Source organism: Manis pentadactyla, chromosome 1 (assembly GCF_030020395.1).
Source record: "Manis pentadactyla isolate mManPen7 chromosome 1, mManPen7.hap1, whole genome shotgun sequence".
In the NCBI taxonomy this organism is placed as follows: Eukaryota; Metazoa; Chordata; class Mammalia; order Pholidota; family Manidae; genus Manis; species Manis pentadactyla.
In genome coordinates, this window is record NC_080019.1 from 184108951 (window position 1) to 184121631 (window position 12681).

General features: G+C 44.0%; 1 protein-coding gene across 4 annotated transcripts in view; it reads right to left on the minus strand.

The window, feature by feature from the left end:
- Positions 1–223: 223 nt before the first annotated feature.
- Positions 224–12681, minus strand: part of TIAM1 (TIAM Rac1 associated GEF 1) — a 130003-nt gene continuing 117545 nt past the window's right edge. For all 4 annotated transcript variants that reach the window (XM_057503988.1, XM_057503987.1, XM_057503985.1 and 1 more), the window contains 5 exons: positions 11199–11257; positions 10580–10682; positions 8274–8361; positions 6342–6514; positions 224–2669 (listed from right to left, as the gene is read on the minus strand). In XM_057503988.1, the coding sequence (XP_057359971.1) occupies positions 2200–2669; positions 6342–6514; positions 8274–8361; positions 10580–10682; positions 11199–11257 (893 nt within the window). In that variant the 3' untranslated portion in view covers positions 224–2199. The remainder of the gene's footprint in view (positions 2670–6341; positions 6515–8273; positions 8362–10579; positions 10683–11198; positions 11258–12681) is intronic.

Genomic DNA, 12681 nt, shown 5'->3' on the forward strand with positions numbered 1-12681 from the left:
CTGAAACTAATATAATGTGTCATTTACACCTCAACAAAAGAAGAAATTAAAAAAAACAAAGAAGAAAACAAACTGCAAGCTCTACCACATCAGCTTTCCCTGATGATCACAGTAATTATTTAGAAGGAAAAACCAAAAAAGGCATTCACAGGAGTTTTCTCCCATGTGCTCTTTCCCACCAACAGTTCATGCCCATCCTCCCATCCAGAAAGGCACAGGACTGTCCACTTTTCAGTATTTTTATTGTTTGACAGGCATTTACAACGTTCCATTCAGAGACCTAAAAACATAAAAATAGACCTTCTTTCAGCTTATAAAAGAAATATATAAGAACTTTTGACATAGACACGTCATGACCTTATGTACAAGAGACGATGGCACCCTCTCCAAGCACCAGACTGTCCAGCATTTTCAGACGGACCCGTTGCACTGGGACTAGTAAATCAGACTATCAGAAGCCTCTGCTTCAGTTTTCCATCCATTACACAATCCAACTGGAGATGTATGGAACAATGCAGTGATACAAAGGGTATAGAAACCATTCTAAAGCTTTTTTAAGAAAATCAGAAGATATAGCAAAAATTTAATAGAATAAAACTTTCAAAAGATCAAGCTCAAAGCCCTGGAAACCCGAAAGGGGAGGGATACAGGGTGGGCAAGCAAGTAAAGCGAGCAGAGGGGCACAGAGCATGATGTTCTGAACTCTCTATTGTCTGGAAATATAAAGTCATAACTGATTTTTATAAAATATAATTCCTAAAGCTACTATAAAATTCAGGTCTTTAAAGTACCTACTGATGTGTCAAACACCAAATAGATATTTTCCCAAAAAAAGAAAGTTTTCATGTTATTTAAACCCTTCTTAGGAAGTGGACATTGTGATATGGAGGGGGGGAAAAAAAGCTATAAACCGTTTTCTAAACAAAAATTGAAAGTGCTTTATTTTTGTTCTTCCTATTTGGAAATCTGTTTAGAATGCTGGATTATTAGCACGTTTACCCTGTTTCATTGGCATGAAGAAAGCGTTAACACACAGGACATGTTTTTGAAGAGGTTGTTTTGTTAAGAGGTTTGGTTATGGTCTGTCAGGGAAGAGATAGGTCACCTATGGATGAAGATGTGACTTTGATGGGAAACCCAGTGATCACCACAGCAAGCCCATGAGAAGGAGCCTCCTCTCCCCCACCATGTGCAACAGACACACACGCTGCCCATTCGGGTGTCATGTTTAATCCAACTAAGCTCCCACCTCAAATAGATCCAAACATTAAAAAAAAAAAAAATCTGCTTCTTAGAAAAAAATGTTTCTCTTAAGCATCTTGTTGACCTTTCATATAAATATAAAATCACCATGCCTCACTCTCTCTGGAAAAGGTAAAATCCTCATTTTTTTTAGACTCGGAGTTAACATGAACACTGTAAAATTCTCATCTGTTTGTGCCCCTGCATCTCAGGTAAAATACAAAAAATAGTGTTTTTTTTTTCTTCAAGTGATAAATTTGGATCTCTTTTCAAAGAGTTTGGCATCTTTATAATTCTATGCAAAACTAGAACTTCCAAACACCGACATGGAGGCCCAGCCGTAGACCAAAACAGAAGAGAAAAAACAGAGGCTCATCAAGACATAAATATTCAACCTCTCCTCACACATTCTTAAAATACACAGATATTCTCAGACATTTAAGAGGGAAAGAAGTGAGAACACTGCAAGCTGTACAGTTGCTTTGTTTGTGTTTGAAGGTGGTTTCCCCAACTAGTAGATGGCTCCTGGATTGATTTCAGATAGAGTGATCTTCATTTTTTATTATTATTATTTTTTGTGCTATCCTTTAAACTAATTTGTCATACATACTTAAACTCCTGGGGTAATTTGCTTTCCAATGCTATAGAAGCTTTTTTAATTTTTGTTTTTCTAATTCTTCAGGCCCTGATGAGTTGAGAATAAATAAAAGCCCTTAGCAACAATATACAGATGATAGGACTCAAGCTTATTTGGGATTCTGAACAATTCTTTCTGATGTTAGAAATGATGAAGTTGGGTGGCTACATGGCTTCGTAACAAAGTCAGCTGCCAAAACCGTGTGTGCAAGAGTGCGACCTAAGGGACCCTTCTCCTCCTCAAGGGCATGGGAGGGGGCAGAGAGAGGGCAGGGCCAGGAGAGGAATCTATACACGCTCTCTGCAGGGAAAGGGACACAGTCAGATCTCAGTGTTCAGTTTCCTGGAGGGGGCAAAGTCTTCACGCCTAACCCAAATGACTTCCTCGCTTGTGGACTCCAGGCCTCCATTGATGCCCGACAAGGCAGCTTGCTTCTTGAGCTGCGTCATGCGGGATGCGTGACTATCCAGGCTATTCCGGCCTCTCTCCCGCTGACTGATGGAGGCAGCCTGAAGCCGCTCCTGCAGGTCTCTGTCCACTGTGGCACCCTTCACAGACTCACAGAACTCATCATCGTCACTGAGGATGTCTGTCTCCTTGATGTCATCTTGCTCCTCATACTGAGCAAGATCAAACTGTTCCTCCACCCACCGGTCAGTGTCCCCACCACCGGGGGGTTGCTGGGACTCTTTCTCCGGGCTGCTGGCGGAGATGGCATCAGAATCAATGGTAAACCTGTTTCGAGCCAGTCGCCGCCTCCTTCTCCCAAGAGACTTGCTTGGGGCGGACACTGCACACACACACAAAAATATAAAAATAAAACCCCCACGCGCTTTACATGAGATGAACATCCAGAAAGCAAAGCAAAGTAAGAAACCCTGAATGGTTCGCATTTACTGCCTCGACATCATTCAGGGCTCAGAGTCAGGATTCACTAGTCTGTCTGCAAGTCTTTACCTCACACAGATATCTGGATTTAGAGGATGTCATAGCATCTGCTTAAAGGGCAAGGGGGGACACAGGGACACAGGGGGTTGCAGGTTATGGGAAAAGGGAACTTGACTCCCTCTGAAATAATCCACTTCTCTATCTTACGTACCCGGGGACAGGCCATGCGTATTCTCATGTAGACCACTTATCTTAGGATCGGTTAGTGCCCTCTCCCTGACAGTGTTTGACACAGTGCTCTGAGGGTGCCCCGGGGCTGTGCTAGCATCATTTAGCTGGAATAGGTCTTTAATAAGGGTGAATAATGTCTCTGGAGTTTTGTCGGCTTTGTAGAAATCACTGTGATGTATCAAGGAGGCAGAAGCAGTGGTCCAAGTTAGACTGCTTTCTGGGAAATTAAATGTAACATTTTTTGAGGATCTGTGGATAGACCAAAGGCACAGCATGCCTCACAGAACCTCAGGAAGAGCAGCCCTCAGAGATACCAAGTCTCCAGTTATTTCCTTCTACTCTTTCCCACAAAGCCCCGTATGCACTGTGAGACTAAGCAAGTGTAAGCCTGAGGCCCTCCTGACTACGCTTTATCACCAATTTCTCTTCTACAAAGCAGTTAAAATATCAGCGCCTGAGAGGAATGAGAAATAAATATGACACCCAAGCAGGTGATCCACAAAGGGCTCTATGAAGGGACTCCCAGTCCAGAAAAACAGGTCTCTGCATTCATTCTTTCCCCTTACTGCCCTCTCTAGGAGCCCTAATCATTGAAGCCAAACCAACAGAAGACCTGTCAGGAAGACCAGCAATCCCATCTCATACAAACACACACATACACACACACACGGAAGATGGCTCACGTGGAAAGCGGTGCTGCTCCCATTGGGGAAGCGGCTGCTGCCTTGGAGATGAGAGGGTGAAATGCAGCACGGGCTTCCCAGGGGATGTAAAAGCCTAAATACCAATTAAGAACAGCTTTCCTGCCACCTCGGCCTTAAAAACCACAAAATTGCTTCCGTGCTGCTAGATGTAAGATGACTATTCTCAATTATTGCCAAATGTGGCCTTGACTTCAAACACAGCAGGTACAAGGTCAAGGAGCTGGACAACATGGCCTTCGTCGGCTCCCGTTCCAGCCATCCTCTGCGCCAGACCCCTGTGCTCCCATCATTGTTCCTGAATGTGCTACCATCTTAAAAAATGGAACGAAGGGACATTAGTCTCAGTCAAGATGGGGAATGAAAACCATTTCCAGGAAAAATGGAAAGAAGAGAGCAAAGAACAACTACTTCTCCACTGTTGGGAAGAAACAAAATTTCCTGTTCGGTTTTATCCCAACACCACCGTACCGGAGCCTTGCTCTCTCCAATCACTATAGGAGAACTACCTCAATTCAAAATTGAGCTATTGGAAATATTTGTCTATGATCTGCATGTTCTAGTATTTAGGGCTAAAGTGTGTTAATGTCTGTATTTTTGAAATGTGTCAAAAATAGGTTGAGTTGATGGATGATAAATGGATAGTTATGATACTGGAAATATAGAAAAATACTAATTCTAGAATACAGATGGGTAAGTATGAATGTGTATAATTCTTTTAGGTCTTCTGTTAGGTCTGAAATTTTTCATAGAAAATGTTGGAACAAAAAAATGTTTTAATTGGGTTACTGGCAAACACGCAGTACTTTTAGACTAAGTATTGGGGTGGGATATTTGGCTTTACTATCCAGTTCAAACAGAAATAAACTATCTGGGTACTCATAGCAATGCACACTGAAGCATGAGTATCTATCCTTTATGAAAAGGATACTTAATAACCCAGCCAGTTCAGGGAGACAATCTCTGATTTGAATATTTTCCAGAGTTCATTGTTAAGAATGACCAGCTAGTGGCTGCACTAACCCACTCAAGCACCATTTTTAAATCATCCACCGTGAAGCCCCTGATGCTACTGAGGAGTTCCAAATGCAGAATGACAAAGACTTTCTTCAGCCAAAAATGAGCCATTAGGTGAAAAGTCTTCCAATTAGCCAAGGCCAAGAGGCTCTGACATCGAGGCTTTCTCTTGGCATTCATGATGATGGTATAGATTGTGGGTTGGTTTTATTTTCTCTCTAAAGGGATCTCAGCAGGAAAACTTTTGAGTGTCCTACAGACTAAAATTGCTTAGTTTCAAAGTAAATGCAGCTCTTAATTTAGGGTCACTGATGAACAACTGAAATCTGTGGCCAATGAAAGGCAGGGTTTCCTGAGGTTGGGATACATATTCCCAATTCTAATGATGAAACATTCCCTGGCAAAGAAAGGAGCAGGGGAGACAATTCCGAGGTGAAATTTTCTACTGTGAGCTACAAAGAGATCAGCATAGCTTTCTTCCAAGAGAACTTCATGAGAAAGTGTAGATCTGGAGGTATGCAAGACTCGGGATACTTTGGAGAACCCAGTAGGGCTCTGGGTATTCACTGCCTTAGGTAATAAACACTTTTCAGTAAATACTTATCAGCTGATTGGAGAACAGATTCAAGATAACTGTTAGTTAAATTTAAGATGCATAAAGAATATACTATCCCATATGAAGCTATGTAGGTTATGTCTATGAAAACCTTCATCTATTCACAGTTCTATCCATGCCTCTTCAGCACAATGAGGTGGAAAGGGAATCAGGACAGAGGTCAGAACCCTTTTTGGCAAATGCAAAGGAAGCCTCTTTAGTTAGAATCTTCCCTGCAACATTCTGGGCTGCTTCTTAAGAGAGGAGAGATAAAAATGTTAATATCTGATGTCATTAATACCTCAGTGTTATGAAAATATCTTTCTACCTAGATATATTTTACTGCTATAGATAGGTGGTATTACAAATCTACTCCCTCACTGCTCCAAGAAGATGACATAAGTCCTAAAATAATATGTACTCTGGGACCATTTAAACTCTAGATTCCTTTTTCCATTAGCAGTTCAAGGCTTCCCCAAATTAACACTGAAGCTAAAAATAAAGTTGCAGGCACAAGGCAAGGGTAAAAATCTGACACGTCATCTGGTCTACCCAACATGGACCCCTTACTGAGGACAGGCAGAGCCATGTTTCCAGATTACAAAGCCACCACGTTCTCAGAATGGCAGACTGTGACCTTGCTGAGACACGACACACTGCTTTTTGCTAGACAAAGCTGGCTGTCATGCAAAGCAGCGACTCTCATTCCACAAGCAGGTGAAGACAGCCCCTCCAGAAAGGGGGTGCGCTCACTTCCTGGCTTGGCGAATGGGAGAGGAACTCACCAGCCAGAGGAGGAGGGCAGCAGAGGGAAAGCCTGAAAGGGCAGGAGGAGTAAACGAAGGGCAGATCCCCAGGGAGCCGCTGGGAAGCCGAGGATAAGGACCTCAGGCTGGGGGAAGAATGCACCCCACAGACAGCCCTCAGGAGGCCACGCTTAAGTCTTGCTCAACGTGGACGTCAAGCTCGCTTGAGTTCTACAGTGGAGTGGGGGTGACAGGGATCTTGAAGGTCTGAATCCCCACAGTACCTGCCCTGCTCATGGCTGGCCTGGCCCCTTTCAGCGCACATAATCTTTTTCCTCCAAAAGGGACATACTGCTGGGATGAAGGCAGGCTTTCGGTTTTGAGGAGCTGCCTCCGGTGCTTATCACGCAGGATGGAATGCACAGCCTTCAGGAAATCCTTTCGGCTCTCCGGGGAGCTATGAAAACAAGATTTACATGTGTTAGGGGAAAGTACTTAACACACAAGGAACTTCTACTGCTATCAGGGGCGGCCAAAAAACATCCCTGAGGACGTGGGACTAAGGTTAAAGACTTAGGCTGTGACTCCCACTTCTATGAGGGCCCCACGCTTTCATCACTGGGAGATGAGAGAAGATTCACGCTTTGTGACTCATCTCCTGCAACCAGTTTTGGGCGAGCAGCTCATTAATGAACAGACGATAGACTTTGCACCAAAAGTTCCCAAATTCTGCTCTTGTACTTACGGCAGAACCTCTCATTCTAAAATGTTTTTAAGACAAATGAACCACAAGAATCCTGCAGCTTGTCAGAGCACCCGCAAGCTGATGTCCCAGTGTCCTCTGTCGCCTCTAGAGTTGGCCCTCTGTTACATATCAACTCCTCTCATGACACATTTCAACATGTAAATATCAAAGCTACATTGTTAAGAACTGAAAAATTTTCCCTAGTCTTAATTCCCATAATAGAAGTACTTCCTAGGTAACAGTTATTTCTCTTGTTAGGGTCTCAGTATTGTTACCCAGGTAAGTTTCACCTGGCAGTCCTTGTTAACAATGAACATGGCAACTCGAGGGGCAGACTTCACCTACAGAATCACAAATGGATCAGCCTAAATAGATGGTAAGATGGCACACAAACCACTTGTGGATTATGGGGGAAAAAATTTCAGTTTTAGTGCTGACAGGTTCCTGGGATTTGCCCTTTGTTGACCCACATTACCCAACACAGGGCGGCGATACAGAAACACAACACGTGGGCTTGAAGTCAAACCCGGCCAAGTTTGCATGCAGTATTCCTTTGCCGTAACGCTTTGGGCAAAGCTCCCTCTGTGAGCCCTGGCTCCCCATTTGCAAAGTGGAGTGACTGTGCCTCTGTCTGACTGAACCCAGCAACACAGGTAAGGTGCTTAGCATGGCTCCTGCTTGGTGAATATGCCATCTTACTTTCCTAGCAGTAACATTATGACATATTGCTAATAACCATAATAATCAGATTCTTTTCCATTTTTATTTTGTGGGCAATCCATAGCACACCCCACGGTTGGGGTACTGGCTAAGTGTTGATTAAATTATTGAATACCCAGGATTAGACTCAAGCCTGACTAAACATAGATCATATTTAAAGCCAAATACATTGCAATGCTGGCTTTTGGGACCACCCAGCTTGACATTTTTAGGCAAAAAATGAGAGAGAATTGAGAAAGGCCTCAGATTCTAATGAAGGAGGGGGAAGAAGAAGAAATAAGTAGAAGCTCAGATTCAAGATCAACAGGTGACCTGCATGACCAGTGGCCACCTCTCTCTGATGAAGTTTCCTTCCATGAAGAGGAGCCCCAGCCCCCCGTGCACACCTCACTCGTCCCATCGACCCTGCATGTGCTAGAGCATAAACCACGTAGCCAACCACGGAAGCAAAATCTTATAGATCAGCTGCCTCCTTCTCATCTACCAAATGTAAATACAAGAAGAACATTTAATATACATGAGAATGCCTATTGTCTTTTAGAAAAGTATTAACCGCGTTACTGTCTACATTCCAATACAATACAATTAACTTGTCCAATTACTATTACTCAGTAAGTGTTAAATAATTTCTCCAACATGTAAGAAAGAATGAGAAGTACGTAGGGATGCTCCAGCCTGGTCTGCAGGACCCAGCATGAGATGGGGACCACCAAGCTCAGCCACATCCTGGGCAGCACAGCTCCAAGCTCACCTACAGCACAGGTGGAAAACCCTCTCCGGCCTCCCTTCAGACTCCGATTTGACGTGGACAATTTCACACATGGCATTTGCTTCTGCATCTAGATAAATTCAAATAAGGATGAACTAGAGTTATGTTTCAAAGACAGTTGTTTGCATTTTTACAAAAGCATTTCTCCTGCTTTAGTGTAAGATTAAGTAGTGCAGAGCCACGTAAGCCCAAAGGGACGGACTGCAGGGGATCTTAGAGACAGAGTGACTGAAAGCTTAATGGGTGCTAAGAAAAAGAACACTTGGAAAATTTCCAGTTGCTAAAATCTCCTAGAGGCTCTAAAAGGACAGTCAATCATACTGATGAAAGAACTGACCCCTTTGGCTGCACAGCCTGTTTGGCTGAACTATTTCAATCAAGTGATTAGTTGTTTTGGCAACAGCTGGACTAGACGGAGCCCAAGATCCCAGTGCCGATTTCATCAAACTGGTGACAAGGAGGCAGGCCCCGCTCTGAGTGAGGGGAACCTTCCCCGGGAGCCACCAGGCCTGGTGCCCTGGACAAGCGGGGCTCCTCGATCTCAGCCCTCCACGGGGCCCAACCTGAGGGAGGCAGAAATGGCATGCTGAAAAGATGAGCAACAGTTATATTTGAAGGTAACTGCTAGACATTTTACTTATTATGTGAAAGGAACGATGGACTCAGACTGTGCTCATGAACCCTCACTGTGTCCTCAGGATTTAACCCCAGTCATTGGTATAAAGTTGTGTCACATGTTTTCTCAAAAAAGATTAAAAAACTTAAAAATTCCACATTCTGATTCTCATCTTATAATGAGGGACATTTGGCTAGTCTTTATAACTCTATGAAAATAAGCTTTTATCTTGATGGTTTTAAACTTGATTTGAATGAAAAATAAGAGGGTGAGAATGGAATGCCATATCACAAAGATGGCTTTCCTTTCAAAATTTAAATTTATGCATTTAGTCTTCAATGAAGGAAAATTCCTGGCAGTTTGCTATAAACATAAGCTTGCCCATTTATAAACCAGGCACAAGGAAACATGTGAACTATATAATTCATAACCTCCAAACTTCAAAAGACAGCACTATAGTATTTAAGTGCCCAACCCTCAAAATGCTGTTTGTAGTCCCACAATTTATAGGTTCATGCACAAATCAATTCTGCAAATCAAATCATAAGTAAAAAGGCACAAGGGTAAATCTCTGCACTGGAAGGTTAGGGAGAAGCCCTCTTTATTAAAACAAATTATCATCCTTAATACATCTGTCCAACGTGCTTCTTCTACTTGAGTTTTTCTACTACGAGGCCCTAACAACTGTGAAGGAAGCTGCACCTAGTTTAGTATGGTGAGTAGCTGGAAGCTTGCCTAATATTGCAAGGCATTTTTCCTCATGACATTGGACTATGGGGAGTTGGTTTAATTAGAATCAGAGACAATTTTTTGCTCATCAAGGTGGAAATGGAAATGAGGAGAGGATGAGCAACACCAATCTGACACTAAGAACTTCAGGTGCACGTCAGACGTGGGAAGCACATACTGAAATACAGATCCACTGTGCACGCACCAAGGTCCACTTCCACTTGACCCCCAAACACACTGCTTCCAGGACATGCTCAGCGGAGCCACTGCCAATAGCTCCTCCCTAGAAAGACTTCAAATTAAACCCTGGATAGGGCTTCTGAGTCACAAAAACACTGCTTTTCTTAATCAATACCCTGCTGATATTCACTTCTCTCCTCATGTGCATAAAGCATCATCCAGTTACACTATCAAGTATATCCCTTTCTTGTCAACAACTTGCTTCAATGCTGTTTGGATCGCAGCAAAAGAGAACTGACATTTCAAAGGTCTTCACACTGATTGAAAGATAAAGATTTATGATGCGTCAGGAAAGAAGAACAGGTGTGCAGTGGCTTTTTTGTGCTCTTGGTGGTCTTTTGGGTCTCCTGGTTAAAAAGCAACTGAGCTAATTACCTGGGCTTTCACTGCTTATGGTCTGAGGAACTCTTCCCAGAAATACAAGACTCACTGCTATGGGGATGTTAGTCACAGTAATACTACTAGCATATATAACTAGAATTCCTTGGAACAATATGGAAGGCATTATACCCATTCACTCAGTTTGTTCATTCATTCATTCATTCAAATGTCTAATAAATAGCTGGGTAAATGGAGAGATCAAGGGAAAAGAGAGTCAAGCATAGAAGAAAAAAGATGGTAGGGTGATCAGACCATGAGCGTGGATTCAGATAAGTGATTCATATATGGCAGAACAATGCACCCAGCATGTCTCAGCGTTTACCTGCACTTGCCAAAGCTCGAACCTGCAGCGCTTCGGTAGGGATCATGTGCCGAAATCGGAAGGGGTCCCAGTCCTCATAAATTGACAGCCTATGAGATCCTACCTGCAGAAAGAGAGGGAGGCAGGTGCATGAGAACAAACTGCTCTATCCAGGACAAGACCCCCACATTTTCTAAACCAGTGATGCTGGAACCCCTGCACCTGTCGGGATGAACTTCACCCCATGTGTGTTTTTGCTCATCTAGCAGAAAGGGAGAGACCACACGGCAAACACGCTGAGGGTGTACGGATGAGTCCGCTAACCACACCCAGGTGAAAGAGAGACCCAGGAAAGAGGAGAAAGGAGATCCCGAAACAAGAACAGAGAAAGGGGAGAACAGTGTCAGGAAGGCTCAGGCCAGGGCAGACCCAAGGGCTTATTGCTGTCATGCTCTAAATGGGAGCCTGCCTGAAAAATGGCCGGACGGGCAGTGTGCTCGAGTCCTTAGTCACAGTCAGAAAATACAAAAGAAATCATAAATGACTCATGCCTGACAAAGGGGTGGAATTACAATTATGCAGATATACTGAGAAGCAGAAAGGGGGGTGCTTTCAAACTATGGGGTGAAATAAGTCTTACAAGTTTCTTCTTCTGTTTGGAGCCATCTTTATACACAAGGACCACAGCAGTTTTGAAGACTAGGAAAAAAGAAAATAAAGGCAGTTATGGTACAGAAGGCATGGGGCTTTACCCTCAACTTTGACAACGTGTGGTGATAAACACTGCAGCTATGAAGGACACGAGACCACAGTCAGGCAGGCCCGCTCCACCACACCCTTGTTCACATCTATGGAACCAAAAAGCCTATGGACACGAAACTTTGCAGGTTCCAAATTAACAGATCCATTAGTTCCAAATCCATTTCTATATAAATGGAAGTAAAGCCTCCTGTCCCCCTGGAAAGTTTTAGGTAAAATATAGTAGTTTAACTATGGTACTATTTCTCAGTTGATACATTTTTAACAAAAATGTACTAGTTTGGCAGCTGGAGGAACAAGGAAACATTTTTAATAATACTGTTGCTTAAGCTGATTTACATTCATGCAAATCAAGCTAATATTACACACACACACACAAAGTGTCCATAATTCAGGAAATATTAATTCATCTTTTTTGACTGGAAGAAATGAAGATTAGTTTATATGGTAGAATGCAACCTCACTTCTTCCAAATAAGCTGAATCCCAGGGAGCTACTTGGAAGCAGGGTATGTGTAGTTTTATTATGTTCTTTGACGGGTGCGGACACAACAATGGCCCTATGCACAGCCTTGCACAGAATTCCTTAAATGGTGCCAAGCGTGTCTAACACTCAGTGATTTTGACTCTTCCTCGAGGGGATGAAGAATTGGCACTAGGAACAGAAGGGTGACTCCAGCCCTGCCCTGGCTCTCTGTATCAGGGTCTCCATCTCCCTCCTCACTCTGACCCCAGTGCAGAGCCGGGGTGTCATGTAGCAGCTGGAGGGGGCACAACAGGCGTACCAGACACAGAGCTAACAAAGGGGATGAATGTTCAGAGAATTCTCAGGGAGAGGCCTCCGGGGTCCCAGGCCCTCTGGAGACCAAGCAAAGTGCTGGCTTCATTTTCTATCCTACTTAGTTAGGGTGGGTCAGTCTCCCCTTTGTGTGGGATCGCTCTGTTTTCCCCTGCAGGAAAATAGCCTTAAAACTCCAAGAAACCAACTCCAGCCACTGGGTCTGCACCAGCCCTAGCCCTTCACGCCTCCCAGCAGCCGACCCCTTCGAATCCCAGGCAACAGACTGGGAGGTTCCCTCACAGGTTCCCACTGACCACAGGGGGCCTCACCAGCTCTGCCCCGAGGCTGAGCACCAACACCTGAGGGGTCCCTACATCCCCACCATGAACCCTTCACAGGTCACAGTGGCCGGAACAGCAGGGCCCTTTAAGACTGAGAGCTGTCCAACCTAGGTCAGGGTGCCCAGTGACCTCGGTGTACAAGACCCACTGTGCCTTTGTGACTCCAGCTCGGCAGGGAGGTTACCGTGGCTCCAAGAAGGCCACTAGCCTGCCTCAGTCTACCTCAGCCTCCACCCTTGGATC